Source organism: Motacilla alba, chromosome 1, assembly GCF_015832195.1.
Source record: "Motacilla alba alba isolate MOTALB_02 chromosome 1, Motacilla_alba_V1.0_pri, whole genome shotgun sequence".
NCBI lineage: Eukaryota > Metazoa > Chordata > Aves > Passeriformes > Motacillidae > Motacilla > Motacilla alba.
The window spans coordinates 110,167,230-110,184,097 of NC_052016.1; the positions used below are offsets into that span (position 1 = coordinate 110,167,230).

The window sequence follows — 16,868 nt, forward strand, 5'->3', positions numbered from 1 at the left end:
CATTACCTACGCTCTCAGGTAATTTATATCATAGTAAATTTTCCTCCTTTGATTTTGAAGTACAAAGGCCTTAGGAACTGTTTAGTTTCAAAAAGAGCTGCAAAGAGAGGTTTGTGAACACCTGTGAAGTACTTAAATAGTTGTATTTGGTAACTAAGTGGGAAGTACATGAATTTATATGTTGTGCGCTTTATTCTAATGTGAAATATTAATCTGTTGAAAATTACAAATAAGCATTTTTCTTATTTTTAAATATCTTGCCTTTCTTTTCTCTATAGTGTCTTCTGTCTTCTCTTTCTGTGTTGCATTTTTTTTTTGTCTTATCTATAGGATATGAGCTCTGAGATGCTGAACATGGTTTGATTTTATTTGCTTTGGCCTTTAAATTATGGCGATGTGCACAAGCTTTGTGGTCAAAATAGAATGCTTGTAATATTTTTCATGGAAATTTGAGGTTGAAATTTTTTATTAATTTTCTTAAACATATATATAGTGCTTTCTGACTAGCTATGTTGTTGGTTTAGTGGACAAATCAAATGCTTTCACATCACCTCATTGTCATTTTCAGCTCCTATTCCTGGTAAAAGCAAAAGACGGATCTCATGTAAAGATCTTGGTCGAGGGGACTGTGAAGGCTGGCTTTGGAAAAAGAAAGATGCCAAGAGTTATTTCTCCCAAAAATGGAAAAAGTACTGGTTTGTCCTGAAGGACACATCTCTATATTGGTATATCAACGAAGAGGTAAACATCTGTACTCGTGCTCTCAGTGAATATTTTGTGTAGTGCTGTGGTCAGGATTTAGTGTGAAAACAATGCTTTCGGTGCTTATATGTGTTAATAACTTTATTCACCCAAATAATCATACTGAAATGAATATTAACTGTCTGAAAAAATTACCGTGAAGGTTTTGAGATATCTGTTCCTTCCAATTCACCTTTTACTACATGGAGAAATAACACAGTTTTCTGTGTCCTCATGACACTAGTTTAGAATAAATTTATCCTCAAACCCTTGAAAGCAAAAAGGTAATTACTTAATCCTGTCATTCAAGCTTAGTCATGGAAGTGTAAACTTTAATGTTGTGCTGCCTGGTGTTCCTTGTTTATCTCTGCTAGGCAATTAAGGAAGATAGTTCTGTTTTCTCCGTTCTGTTCTCCTGTTGTTTTTTCTTTGTAGCTTTTGATACGATTTCAGTGCTCATAAATGCTGAACTTAAAAGCACAGGAGCATCCCAGCTGAATTGTGTACAGCTTTGATTATCCAACATTTTCTGCATTGGTACACATATCAGCTTTAGCTGCAAAGCTTTTTGCCAGTGTTATGATACCTTGATTTTTAATCCTATTAGACTCATTAGTAAATATGCTGAGATAAAACCATTGTTAACATCTGTATGCACTCTGTCCTGCACTTGTTCTTTTAATTACAGCAAGCATTTGCACATACTTTTTCAAAGTAATCCCCAACTTCTCCCTGAGTAAACAGAGAACAAGTTGTTCCATGGCCAGAGCTCTCGAAGCCTGTTTTCTCAGACTCGTTCCATTTGTGCCTTGATCCCAGCTTCAGATCAGTAACCCTAACTCCCTCCTCTCCATTCTCCCTCCCTTGGCTACTGCAAGGTTTTCATCAGGGCAGTAATTGATGCCTACAAGTGCAGAGAGTGGTCAGCAGCTGGGTCCAAGGAGCAGCTCTGAGCAGTGCCGTACTTCCCATGCGGAGGGCAGAGCTCTCAGCACCTCCGTCTCCCACCCCATCCCAAGCTTCCCTGGGGTTTTCTGAATTTTGGTTATTTTTGAGATCTCAGCTCCCTCAGCACAGTGTCTGTCATCACCAGTAGAGTCAAAGGCTGGTAGGGGGTGCCTCAGTGGCAGGTGGACAGACAAGCAAGCACTGCCCTTGCCAAAACTCTGTTTCTCTGGGCAACCATTCAAAAAAAATAGCAAGATTATTCTAAACAACATCTTTTTGTTTTTAAAATACCCACTAATGCAGAACCAGTTACAACCCTGTACCTTCCACATAATGACTCCAGCTCCAGTTTTATATGCTGATTTGTGCCTTTTACTTATTTTTAGGAAGGTGTATAATCATATGGACTGCATATATGGTGTAAATAACCATTTAAACTCTTAGGAAAAGATGTATATTTCTTCACATACATTTGTGTGTTTTCCAGCTTCATTTCTATGATCCTGTATTAATTTTGATTAATTTTGCATGCAAAGTTATGAGCAGTTAAATAACTGTGTCTGTGTTATTGATGTAAGAGTAGCTTAATATAAATAATGCTTTCAAACTGTGAGAAGTCAAGGGAGATTGCATAGCTGATAAAATAAACTCTGTAAAATCTTCAGAGGAAAGGGGAGGAGGGTCAGATATATTCTGAATGTTGTAGGGAGATAAAAGTAGCTGAAGAAATATCATGCCTCTTAGCTGTGATACATAAAAATGATAAACAACACCCATTGAAATTGCTTTTTCTGTTTCTTCCACTAGGCTGCATTTCTCCTTACTAATTAGTCCATTTTCCCCAAAAATTAACTAATTACAATAACTAATTGACTGAATACATTTGGTCACTTTGTATATTTTCAAATGTTGGTTCAGCTGTGAATTTTTTTCAGAAAACTGGGTATTTAAAATTGTATTTTTCACCAAGGGATCTGTTTTGCTACTTCAGCAGAAGTCCCAGTGACTTCTGTGGGAGATTTGCCAGAGCAGAGCAGACATTAGTATTCCTTTTTTAAGAAGCAGGCAAGTGAAGATATTTGTAAGTTTTCAGCGTGCTGGGTTTTTTTTCCTTACACTTTAGCTACAGTAATATCTGGAACTATCTTTGCAGGATGAAAAAGCAGAAGGATTCATCAGTCTACCTGAATTTAAAATTGACAGAGCCAGTGAATGCCGCAAGAAATAGTAAGCATGCTTAAAAATAATGCAATGATACAATGAATGAAGTGCAAACAAAAGACAAGGTTTTCCCTTAGAACAGGGAGATAATGGACTTTGTTACAATTGTCATGAGGTTGTATCACAGAATAAGCTCATATGAAAAACACAATTTTTTTTTTTCCATATGGAGTGCTATCCTGCCCAAAGAAGGCTATTTTTTCACTTCATCGTGAACCACAGTGCTTGACTAGACCAAAATTAATTATGAGCAAGAAGGCTGCTTGGCTGCTTCTGTCTCTTTATTTTCCTAGCTCTACTTTCCTTTTTTTCCTTTCTGTTTGGGTTTGCTACTTGTTTTGTTTGTTGAGGGTTGGAGAGTCTTTATGTTCTTTATACTCAGTAAACAGCTTTAAGTATAATACAGAGACCATCCAAATAAGAAAGTCCCTAAGTTCATGGCCAGGCATCAATATGTAATGTAACTCCAAATTAGTTAGCATCATCTCAAAGTTTGCTGAGACATTATTTCAGTCCTGGGGTAGAGCAAAGAAAAGAGGATGACAGTGATTTGTATTTTTGTTACATGACCTAAAGGTCTCGAAGAACATTTCTTCTCACCTGTTTTTGCTGCTGTCCAGATTTGTGCCATTGCACAAATCCATTTATTTTTTAGTTAAATTCAAGTATGTGTAGCAATGTGACAGGTGCATGCTCCCACGGGGATATTTTTAGAGTCATTATTGTTCAAAACTTTTTTGCCTTGCCTTCTCATGATTTGTACATTTTTTTAAACAAGACTAGAATTGCTGAAATTCATCCAAAACATAATTTTCAAATGCAAAATGCTATGATTTGTACTACCTACAGTTCTATGGAAAGCACCAACCTTGTATCAGTTGATCTGTATCTCTCTTTAGGATGAGCTCTACACTTCAAGATGGTCTCAAAGGGCAGAAGATAAAAACTGAGTTTAAAAAAAAAAAGCTACATTAGCTTGAGTCTGTTGTCCTGTGTCCTTGGGCCACATGGCTAAAGTGCTTCATTGTTTTTTTGCCAGTGCAGCAGCATAAAGTCAACTCATTTTTCAGAATTGCACCTGCTAGAATTGTTTTGGTTTGGTTTTACTTGATTTAGTGTCTGTTGAAGAACAGCACATAAAATGTGGTTATTAAGCTTCTTTGCTTGGGTGGCAGATAAAAGGAAAAAACCTTCTAAGAATCCAGATGACAGATGCTGTGAGAGTTTTAAGAAGTCCAGTTTTAGGTCTCAGTGACTTGATGATGTCTTTATAAACTGAGCAGATGTTGCTGTACATCTGCTTTGACTTGCATGACACTGTTTGCTGTCATGTGTTAGAGGAATCTGTGTAGTCTCAATGTTATGTTAGCTTCTCTAGCAGTAACTTTCCTGTTACCAATTTCATTGGCCTGATTTCTAAAACACAGATACATGTACATCTGTGTGCACACAGACACATAAACTGAAAATTGCAAGCATGATAAGCATGAAGAATGTCATTGCCATTTTTCTGAGACACAGTTGATTAGAGAGTGAGAATTATTTTATTACATTACATATGTGTGTGTGTGTATATATATATATATATATATATATATATATATATATATAAAATCCATTATGTCTCAGAAAAATGGTGCTGATGCTCATCATGTATCATGTTTGCAGTTTCCCTTATTTTCTTTGGGACTTTTACATTTTTGGTTGTTAACAGACACCTTCAGATTATTCTCAAAATTATTATTCTCTACTGTAAATTATTCATTATTTCAAATGCATTTTCAGGCACTTCACCATAAATCTTTATCCAACATAGTTAAAAGATTCTTTCTAGTAATTTATTTCATATTATGTATGAAATGCAGTAATTCTCTCAGCCCAGTCATGTTGATTACTTTGGTGGAAAGGAAAGATGAGATGTAATTGCCCATTGCTTAGGATGACCTCATGAAGACACTGTTGATTTATGACAGCTTTTCAGAAGTCAATCAGCACATCACAATTTCCTGCTTGAAATGCAGTCATTAGAGCTAAAGGTAATGTCAAAGTCATTGGGATGTGAGAAATCACAAGGACTGAGAATTTTACTGTTGTATTGAATTAATTGTTTAGTCAATTTTCTGTTCAGAAAAAAAGGATAGCTATATGTATATCAGCAAATTTACCTGATACATAAAATTGTATCCTTAACTGATGGTCCTTAACAGTACGCTGCAGGTGATGGTTGAACAATTATTTATGCACATATGAATCAAGGATTATTTAGAAGGGTAGTTGAAGAGCACTTACTTGGTGAAACCTGGCACAATCCTAAAAGTTGTATGTTCATACGCTGTTTGGGGGCATGCAGAAATATGAACTCATCTCATTCCTTGGTGACCATGTGATCTTACATTTCAGAAAAACAAAAACAAAAAGATATGTGCCATTACATTTTTTTAATTGTGTTTTTCCTCTACAGTGCATTCAAAGCCTGCCATCCTAAGATCAAAAGTTTTTATTTTGCTGCTGAACATCTAGATGATATGAACAGGTAAGGAAATCTAGCAAAGTTCAAGGACCCATTCCTTAAATGTAATGCTTCTTGAAGCTACTAATAACACAGGTATAACAAATTACTTGTTAGTCTAAAAACATAAGTTTAATTACTGAGAAAATAGGTGCAGAGAACCATTGTTTATGACTGGCTTCATATGTTAATTATTTAATTCAAAAATATTACTCCGTTTTTTGATATGAAGGTTTGAAACATGATTCCATGTTTCTAAAAAGAAATAAATATAGTGTGTGAAAAAACATCCAAACACAATTTCACAATTCCAGGTTTCTGGTTTTGGTTGTGTGGCACCTGCAAAGGTGTGGTATCTCCAATTCCCTTATATACTCCCAAGCACATGATGCTTCTTCTGGGAGTCCTTCTGTTTCTTGTCCTGAAGGGACTAAGAAGTTGGAGAAAGATTTAAAGCAGTCACTGTTTTTTTTATGCCAGTCTTGAAAAAGGAGTGGAGTTTACCAGTAATGAATTTTGCAGATCCACTCCACTTCCACAAATTTTGAAGTGAAACTTTGGTTGTATTAGATTTGATAGGAAAAATTACAGCATTTCAAAAGTAACAAGGACTTAAGTCTTTGTTCTTTGCATACTAATCTTTATTGTATCCGTTCTTGGCCACTTGTGCAATTTTTCAGAATGATTAAGACTTCAGCACAAAATAAACACAATTCCTCTTAATTCATTTGAATGGTAAATTAGAACATGAATCCCATGTTTATTCAAATATTAGAGGGTTTATTTCATTTATTTTCACAATATAAATGGAAATTAATTCAGTTCAAAATAATATGCCATTTTCATCAAATGATAGAGGACACAAACAAAAATCTATTATTGCAACCTGAGAATTGTTCTATCTTAGAAAATGTCTGTTGATATCCTCACTGACCAATGCTGTTTTCAAAACAGAGGGAAAAGGAGATAAAACTGAATCAACAAAACTTAGCAAGTCCTATAATCATGGTTTAGTCTCTCCTGTGTGTACTAAATTCAAATACCTGGCAGAGCCCCTTCAGGATACTGCCAGTTCATTGCTGATAATATTTGGGTGGAAAGGCATGCTGATACTACACTGTGCCTGCTTTCCTTTAGAAATAGCTGTCTGTTAACATTTTTCAGAAGTTTGTGCATGACTGAGGCTCACTTCAGAAGTCTCTTCACAGTCAGAAAACTTAAAACCATTTTATTGGTTTGTGAAAATTTAGGCTTGCCTTTCCTTGATAATTCTGTCAAAGCAGTCACTCAAAATGCAGTTTGTTGTGCAGCAAACAGAATAATGGCATGGTTTATATTCAACATATCCTGAAAAACAGCAGTAGCTGAAACATTTATGTCAGCAGGTCCTCACTCAGTATGACAAGGCACCTTCTTTATCAGGATAGAAATTTATATATTTTTTTCAGTAATCAGAAAGCATCAGCAAATGTGCAGCAATATTTAAAAATATATTGCACAGTGTAAAACCCAGGAATTAAAATATTTTTATCTTTCCACCACAAATAATCTTTTTTATCATATTTTGAATTAGCTCCTTTAGAATGAGCTTGACAAAGTTTGGATGAGTTATACACATGTAAATTCAAACTCTGTAAATTCAAACTCTGTCAGACTCTGTGGAATTACTTAAAATTCTTACATTTGAGTTGCCATCAGAGTCTCACCGAAGAAATTTATTTTATCTCTTTGTTTAATGTCTTATAAAAATTAGCTCACTTTTACAAATATTCCAATAACTCAACAGATAGGAAAAAAAGTGACTGAAAAATAGTTTTTCAAATGCAGGGATAATAAAATACTTCCTGTCTAAAAGTATTTTGAAGCCTAGATGAAGTAAAACTCAGAATGAAATTATGAAGTTACATTAATTCTCTTTTGATCATTTTATGGGGTTTTTTGGTCAAGTTTCTGACATAAGTTCTAGTTATGTATGAGGCAATCATTTCAATTTTGTTTATACTTGAAGCAGAAGAAGCAACAGTAGGAAACTGCTAATGCATAGGATGACTGAAAGTTCAAAATGGTTCATCCCTTGTATAAAATGATTCAGTTGTTTATATTTTAAAAAATGTTTTCCAGCTGTGAAGTTTTTGTTTGTGTGTATCTACTCACATAAAATGGGTGTTTTAATCTCAGGTAATTCTGTCACTATTCAAATTTCTTACTACTTTTATGACTGTGCCACACCATGGTGCTGGTAAGGAGTCTGGGGAGCTGTAATCACTGAATTTTGTTGTTGTGGCATCTGAAGTCCCTTTGGTCCATATGGTCATGCCAGCAAAATGTTCATTTTACCTGTTAGGATGCTTTTTCCATGTGAGAAGGACGACAGAATATCCTTTATAGATGCAAAGAACTTTTTCTAGTGTAAATGCATGGTCATGGAAACGTGTTGCTTGGAAATTCATTGTTATTCTCTTCACTCTGGTTAAACTGCATTCAGGTATTCATAGACACTCTAAGGTATCCAAATTCCCATACAGCAAGTTCATCCCACAGCCTTAAGGTTTATCATTAAGGAGAATGTGACACCATGCTTTGTCTGAAAGTATTGCATCTACCTGAATGTGAGATAAGACAGAGCAATGTTTCCTACTAGTCTGTGAGAGTACTGTGCATCCTTCCTTACAGAAATTTCAGATCTGCAGAAAGTCAGGGAGTTTTAACCTTCTTCTATGTGTCATAAAACTGTTTTAATTAAATACTGACAAGAAATGAATGTGCTGTTCTTAAAAAGAAAAAAAAAAAAAGACACCTGAATGACTGCTGCAGTTACCAGTGACACTGTATTTATTGTCATACCTAGAAAACAGAATTCTCACAAGAAAATTGAAGCTGCATTTGCTGTAAAGAAGTGGTATTTTCTTGGCCTCTTGCCCTCCAAAGGTTATAGTGCCTACCAGGACACACACACACACACTGAAGGGAAGAAAGAAAGAAATCTTCCCATGGCCTAGGGCTTTGTATCTATTAATATGTGTATTGAGAAAAATTTGTGTAGCTGTATGATTGGAACTTTTGTCCCCAGTGCATTGTAACCCAGGCAGGTATTACTCCTCTTCCATTCTGCAGGAGATCTGTACATTTCCTCTTTGATACAAGACCAGTGTGTTGGATTTCTCATACAATTCTAACTTGAACAAACCAGAACTCTGGCCATGCTGTATTAAAATAATACTAACTCTAGCTGAAGAAGCTTTAGCAGCCACATATCAGAAAATATGCAGAAGAAGAAGTCAATACCATTCCTTTAGTTAACAGACTGGCAAACTGCTCAAAAGCTGTGGTTGTTCACAGTGTACAACCACATCAGTGGTTACAGCCACCTTCTGGTTCACCCCACAGGCACTGCAGGTCATAGTGCAGACCTCAACACAGATCGTGACCTGCAGAGATTCATGAAAGGTGAAGTCAGTCTGCTGTCTCTCTCAAGAGTGAGAGAGTGCTACACATTTCCTGGGCTCTCATTAGATTTTATTTTTCAGGAAATAATGCTTTCCTAGAAACAGTCATCTGTCATCTCTGTGAGCAGCATCAATTGACTGTCAGTTGAGTGTTCATTAATTTAATTGGTTACCTCAATAATAAGCAAACTTACCAGGAAATGCTATCTCATGTTTAGGACAGAATGAAGGACAGGAGAACCCTTATAACTCAGTTGTCTAATGCTTTGTGGTCAGCAGCCCTACCCTGTGGGGATTCATTGGTTGCTGTTCCCTGCTGGCAGTGCAGGTGAGGGTGGTAAACCGGGGGTTGAACTGGGAACATGAAACCCTGAATAGGTGAGAGGCAAGCAAAGCACCATCCCCACTGTCTGCCATGCCATTTGACAGAGCAGATGCTTGTCATCTTGTGCTGCTTTACCCTTTGGGCACAGACAAGTCTGGGACCTTTGCTGGTCCCTCTGCAGCACGGGGCTGGAGTGCTTTGGGTGAGGTCCCTGCCTCTGTGCCTCTGATTTGAGCTGGCAGAGCCAGGTCTTCACATATCAAAAATGTGAGCCTAAAATATAGCTTTGTAGTGGATCATCTTTTGGCTTCGAAGGTGTAACATCATTGTCTGAGATGAGGTTTGTTGGATTTCTGTTCCTGTGTCCTGCTTCTTTTTATGACTGTATGCTACTTCCTAACAATTACAACTCAAATTCTAAGTGTCCTCTTCAGCTTCCTATTCTTCTGGCTGAAATTTTGATTGTGTAGTAACATGAAGTATTCTGTAATCACTTTAGGAGCAAATCCCTAATTTTCTTCCCAATGTACAATGATTTATGGATCATTAATGTGGTTTACAGATCAAAAATGTGGTCACTGTTTGTGCAAGACAGTGGCAGTCAGTGGAAAGTGTCCCTGTCCATGCCAGGGGGATTTGTAACTAGAAGATGTTTAAGATCCTTCCAGCCTAAAGCATTCTATTGTTCTCTGACTCCATGATGACAGCAGTTAATTTCTAGGAAAGCAACTGTATTTTATGATTTGATGCTTGCTCTGCACTGCAATGTCTTGAAGACAGGCATGCAGGAGACATTACAAAGGTATGTCCTCTGCTGAGACAAACATCCTGTTTCTGTGCATGCAGTATGCAAACAAAACCCATCAGGCCCAGGTTTCTGAAATGGGGGCTTCCCATTCCTGAAGAAAACCCCAACCCGACTGGAGTTGTCTTTTTGTATACCCTAGCAGTTAAATTGCAAGCCAGTAGGTTGGCAGACCAGGCCTGTCAGATTCTGACTGTGGGTTGACTGGAGCAAGTAATTCCAGGTTTACCATGGAATGGACAACACGGGAGATTGCCATGGTGGTTTCAAGCCTCGTTGATGAAGGACCTGATTCAGTGTAAGCATTTGGCTAATGAATACACTGAGAGCCCCATGGGGGAAGAGCACAGGTTGAAGCTGCCCTGCTACAGACAGTTCAGTGTATGCTTGGCAATGACAGCCCTACTAGAAGAGAGCAGCAATAGCTCATTTGCTTTTTGGATTGGGTTTTTTGAGTTGGTTTTCTTGTGTGTGTTTGGGTGCTGGGGTTTTTTGTATAGTTTATGGAAGCACTTTTTCAAAGCTAAATTGGGATTAAAACCTTCGATGTGAATTGCATTGAAGCAGCTATCTTGCTCCCTGCATTTCTCTGACACTAACACAAAAGTGATTTCTGATATGCCTCCTTCTCTTTGTACGTGGCACTGTAGGTAAGCTCTAAAACATAATGGCATAATTAAACCACAATGTCTGTTTGGGAGTGAACCTGTTCTTTTTACTGCTGTTTTCTGCTCTGTTCCTCTGTTAAGTTGCCAATTCAGGCCTTAAAATATTGCTTCAATCTCTGAAAAGTGGTATTTGTTCTTAAGAAATCAGAACAGCAGGAGTATTTGTGTGATGGCATATCTGTGAGCAGCAGACTTAACAACTCTTTGATTATCTCTAAATCCTTTATTTTACAGATGTTTGACATCATACATGGTTTTCCATCTGAAATAAAATCCTTGCTGTGAAAACAGTTTGTTCAACAGCAAAATCGTAGATCTTTGGAGACTCCCTGAATAAGAGTATCAAAGAGAACAGCTGTCTGATATGAAAAATAACATTGTCCTTAATCTCCTTCAGATGCTTCTAGCTTTGTTTTTGCTAGAAATGCATGCAAAAATTAAGAGGCTGGATCGGTATCACTGCTTTTTTTAATATTATTTCAGATGGCTCAACAGAATTAACATGCTTGCTGCTGGCTATGCAGAAAGAGAGAGGATCAAACAAGAGCAAGGTAATGTGTTGTTATTTTGGCTTCTTCTGTCAGTTCTTATCACAAGTTCATCTGTTCTCTTTTCCCTGCTGTGTATCAGGCCTCATTCTCGTCTTCTGAAAGCAAATCACATATGGGTATTGCTGTTATTACTTTAGAGAATTCCTTCTCTGTCAGGAGTTCTGACTAATTCCTTCAGACTCTGATCTGCAGGCACTTCTGAGATTATTTCTGAGAAGGCTGAAAAAGATAGCAAAAAAAGCAGATATACTGCCAGTAAGCTCCACTGTATGGTACCAATGAATCTGTATCCCTTATCAGAAGAAACTTAAGAATCTGGAGGCTAAAAAAAAGATTTGAAACATTGCATTGGATTCACAGAGGGCAGGAGTGCATGAAATTGGTCTTGGGAACAAAACAATTTTTCTAAAGCCTGTTGAGATAATTGGATTTACTCTAAGGACTTTGAGGCCACTTAAATTTTGTGATTCCTGCTGGTTTTACTGTATTGCAGTGTGTTACTACAGCCCTGCTGGCATTTCACTTGGAGTTGTAGGCTTACAACATTTTACATGTTTATTTTTTTATGCCTAATATTTAATGGGTTGAAAAAGCAGCATATATAAAATAATGTGTTGATTTTCTTTGAACTGTTGCAGTAGAAATTGTATTTGCCGACAGAAAAAAGAAAGGGCTGGTCCAATTGTGTTGTGGAGGTTGTTTCTTAGAATTGCCAGTGACATGGATGCACAGAAGGGTTCCTATCTAAGTATCTGCTTTGGCAAGCAGATACCTTATGAATTCATGCTCTTTTTAACATATGTACCCAGCAGCAGGCACTGGAAAATCGCAGTGATCGTGATGATCCAGAGCTTATCCAGATGCCTGTCTGCCTGCTTCCCACTCAGTCAAAACCTCAGTTTTTACTTCTGTGGCTCTGAAGCCTTCATCAGAAAGATTTTGGGGTTTGGGCCAAAAAACTCATGTCATTTTTGACACCAGGCCCTCTGCATTCACACAGCCCACGGTAGCAGCACCATGCTCACTATTCTTCAGTCATGTACTCGGTGCCTTACCAGACCTGGAAATCAGTTTGGGAATCATATTTCCTAAGCAGCACTACAGTAACCTGTTTGAAAGAACCTGTGTACCATCTGTTGTCACTGCTTGAAGAGGCTGTGAACAAACTCTGAGTCTCAGAGTCTTCGAGGAAATCCTCTGTTTTGGCATTCAAAGCTAAATTACAATTTTTATTGACAGCAGGTTGGCACTAGAATTACAAAGCCATGTGGGACAGTAAGTGAAAAGGTGTACATTATGCTCGTGCTGTCCAAATGCACAATTATACATGATACACCTTTCAAAATCCAGATGGACGTGGAGAAATATTTTTGCTACAAAGAAATGACTAAGTAATAAAATAGCAGATGATCCAGGTAGACATGAGATGATGTGCATCCAGGCCTCATGTAGCTTATTATTAAAATGTCTCCCTATTGAAGATAATCAGTGAATCCCCACTGACTATGCAAATTATATCTTAGGCACTGACAGAGTTTATTACCACTCTAACACCATTCACTCATGTTGGTTTGTTGTAGGCAGGTAGGTAGAACTGTACCCTCTTTGTGTTGCTTGGTTGTGTTTAGTGTGGGAGGCAGTATCACATTCTCCCCTCCATGCTCTACCCTGTTTTAATGCCTCTGGTGACTGGCTCCCAGCACAAGGGCTGTTACACAGCTCAATAGTGTCCCTAATTAGCAGAGGCATCAAGTTAGCAAAGTAAAACCTCTCTATCACTTCAAGCATTTTTGCAATTATAGAAATTGTGAAGCTGGAATTTTCTATACTCAGTGACTGTACCAATTGTCATCTGCATATTTGATTTGACAAAAGCTCTTTTATTTCTGTGCGGTTCAGCCCTTTGCAGCAAAGCTTTATAAAACCTCTGAAACAATTCCACAGGAGCTGTCAAATCTGTCTCAATTAAGAGTTCAATGGTTCTGAATCTAAAGTTCATAAATATATTTCAAGAGCTTCAGAGATGCACGAATCATCGAATGGTGGGTGTACTGCTGAATAAAATGTTACATTCTGTACAGAACATTTTTATAAAAATACCTTCAGCTTTTCATATGAAATACAATGCATGTTAGCAATACATCAAGGGACTTCCTTGGATGGAGAAGTTATATACTTTCCAGTCACATGAATCAGAGGGAAAAAAACCCTAGTTTATATAAATAGAGTATATTTACCCAGGAAATGGCAGATCAGTGTTGGTTTACATATAATGTATTCAGTCTGTTAGTCATTGAGAAAACTTTCAAAATATGCCTGATGCATAGAGCTTGTCCATCACTGAATTGGACAAATCTACAGAGAGAAATCCAGCAAGTGTTTCATAGCATCATACATGTTTTAGATGGACTCTAATGAGTCAGTTGCCAAAAGCAGAGCATTTATAACAATTGGTGCGAGGCCATTTTCATACTATTTATCTGAAAACTGACCCCTGTTACTGCAGAAATTTTCAAGACAAGCTATAGGCTGCCAACAGAATTCCCTGTCTGAGATAAGGTGTGCAAAAGCATCATCCTCCAGTGTTCTCTTCTATATGGATTTGACAAGAGGAACACCTTCGTATTTTTAGCCAAAATTGGAACCTGCACTGAGACTGCTAAATTTTGCTTTCAGAATAAACAGTTGAGCTTCAAGTCTGCAGAAATGTCACTGAACAATGCAGTTCTGACAGTTCTCTCACCACTCAGCACACCATTAGGCTTTGCTGCAGTAGGAACAAACATGCCTACGTGCCAATATTTTCAGCTCTTTTAAGTTGCTGGAAACAAGTTTTCTTAAAACTAGGATTTATTTAGAAAAAGAGTTTTCACTGATTTAGTCTTTCATTCACCAGAGAATAATTATTTGCAGATGTCTAGGGACTTAACTGTTCGGATTTTTTTATTTTGTAGTCATAAAAGCTTTATTTATGCAACTTATTTATTATACTGTTTAAAGAGAATGTCTCAGCTGTAAGCTTGCAGGAAGCAAATGAAAAGGCTCAGATTAAAAAAAGAATTGCTATTGTGTGGAAAAATTGAATAGATAAATAAGACTGTCCCCACCAATACTAAAATCTAAAAAAATACAAAACTATAGAGACTCCTGTTCCAAGATGATGTCATTTAAAGGTAAGTTTATGCTTTAAGTCTTGAATAAGATTAAATATGGTAGATCATTGATCATACAATACAGTAATCATAAATAAAAATCATTAAAGGCAAAATTACATGTGGTACCAGCTCAGATTTTTAGTTTAGATCATTTGTGAAGCAGCAGTCAGTCTTTTTCTCCTTATCTATCAAAGAGAGAGTAGTAAATGATGCATTTTGTTGAACACTTGAGGTGAAGTGAAAATTACCTGTGATTAATCTGTGAGCAGTCTGAGCTACAGTGTCCTGTCGTACAGTGATTTACCCAAATACTGGAAGGTAATACAGTCAGAAACAAAGTGACAACAGAAATTTGCTTAAGTCTTACAATGTGCAAAAATGTTAATAATTGTCTGTCTTGAGCTGAGTCAGCAGTTAACTAGGGTTTGGTTTTTTTTGCAGGAAATATTAAGGTTCAGTGTCCTTTTAGTTCGATGCTGTTCTACTTCAAAAATATTTGTAAAAGAATAAATTCCCATGTAGTATATTCTTCTATGTTTTCTCCTTTGAAATAAGCTTGGCCAAGACTTGATTTCCTGAAAAAATGAAATGTTTTAATTAAACTTTAAACTTAACCCACACAATCTATGTCCTTTATACTTTCTCATCCTTCTTTTTGAATTCTGTTCCTAAATGTCATTGTCATATTTTTCCTTACCATATCATCTTTATGTTCTTGCATGGACAACAGGGCAGCAGCTGTTTTATGAAGCAGATATATGATCTAAAGTTTTTGTTTGTCTTGCCTTAAATACCACTGCTTGTTATTAGACATTACACTGAAAAACATGTCTAACTGGTAGAAAATAATGGAGAAAATGGGTAGAAAAATAGCACTGATTATTCAGGGATGCGTTAACTCCTACTTGTTTGATTTTCCAGTTGGTTAAATACATTTGTTGATGTTATTTGCAATCCACAAGACTTTAGCAGAGCTATGTTTTTAATAATTTCTGTTCAAAAAATATTTCAGTATTTTTCAGCCAAGAAATGTCCAATCATAATTATTTTTGTGGCTGTATAAATATTTGAAAGTCTGATACACATATTAAGAGTATTCTCTATGCCTGTTGCATTTATAAGGTGTGCACAAGAGTTAAATTTGTGACTCATTTTCATGTTGTTGTTCAATAGCTCTGTAATGAGACATTAGGTTTAGTATACCCCATAATGTTTAGCATTTTCCCTCATTAGATTAAGACAATTCCAAGTTGCAGCAGCTAACACTGACAGCATCAGCATCGTGGTATTTCACTGCCAGTAATACCAAAGGAGGAGTTTCGTGTTGCTTTTTTGAAAGCAAATCTCTGATACAAAACTGCATCAAAATGTGTCGGCAGTTTTTGACCTGATCCTTGTGTGACTTGTAGATTACTGGAGCGAGAGTGACAAGGAGGAGGCTGACACTCCATCAACCCCGAAGCAGGACAGCCCCCCGCCCCCGTACGACACGTACCCACGGCCACCTTCGGTGAGTCACCTGCCGCTGTCCCTAGGAATGTGTGCCCAAAGTGCCACCTCTGCCTGCGCTCCTGCCCAGGATGGAGCTCGACCATGTGGTTTTTTAGTCAGTGCTTGACTTAAGGCATTGGTTGAGCAACACACATTGCAGACTTCGATGACCGTTGTTGCTGTTTCCGCCGGTTTGTAGAGAACAGGGATTTATAATCCCACTTGCTGTACAAAATAGATTAAGTTACAGTAGTCTTTCTTCTTGTTCTTCATTCATGATGGACAGCTACTCATCCATGCAATCCCTCACCACCCTCTTAGCAACTTTCTGAGGAAATGTTATTACCTCAGGAACAACACAGACTCTTCTCTAAGGCTCCAGCAGTTGTGCTGTGAAGCATCACAGTAACAAATTACACTTGAATTTCCAGAGAAATGCCAGCATAAAAATGTTCTGTCTTGTATTGCAAACAGAAATACCAGGTGCTCTCTTATTGTGAAAAAGTAGGTTTCTGTTATAGAGAAATATAAATTAGAAAAAAGGGGGATTTTTTTTTTCTTGAAGCAGTTGTTGGTATGAAACTATATTACAGACCACTAACTTACTCTCCACTGGAAATTTAAACTTTCATCTCTGCATACTTAGTGTTAACTAATGCATCTTACTTGGATATGGTTTTTTGAATGAACAACCTGGAAATTCAGGGGAAAGAGATCTTTCATGATGTTTAATTTGAAGGCAGTACTTTATCTTACAAAATTATAGACCTTTGAATGACAGTACTGAAGCACTGCAAGCATGATTCCAAAAGAGAAGCAAAATAGGATAACAAGCATTTGGATAGTATTTTTAAGGTTTTGAATGATTCGGGTACATCTCTTCTGTGTCTTCCTTCCATAGTGCCATATTTTGCACTATTTTGTGAAGTTTTCTGCAGATTTTCATGGCTTATTTTATGGATTAAGTGAATAGTAAAGATACTGTGAATAACTATCAGTATTTGACCT

The 16,868-nt window shown here is 37.1% G+C and overlaps 1 protein-coding gene across 5 annotated transcripts in view; it reads left to right on the plus strand.

Annotated features, from left to right (window-relative positions):
- Positions 1-16,868, plus strand: part of CNKSR2 (connector enhancer of kinase suppressor of Ras 2) — a 206,790-nt gene that overhangs the window by 150,239 nt on the left and 39,683 nt on the right. For all 5 annotated transcript variants that reach the window (XM_038148923.1, XM_038148914.1, XM_038148931.1 and 2 more), the window contains 5 exons: positions 569-741; positions 2,843-2,916; positions 5,372-5,443; positions 11,147-11,214; positions 15,779-15,879. In XM_038148923.1, coding sequence (XP_038004851.1) covers positions 569-741; positions 2,843-2,916; positions 5,372-5,443; positions 11,147-11,214; positions 15,779-15,879 — 488 coding nt within the window. The remainder of the gene's footprint in view (positions 1-568; positions 742-2,842; positions 2,917-5,371; positions 5,444-11,146; positions 11,215-15,778; positions 15,880-16,868) is intronic.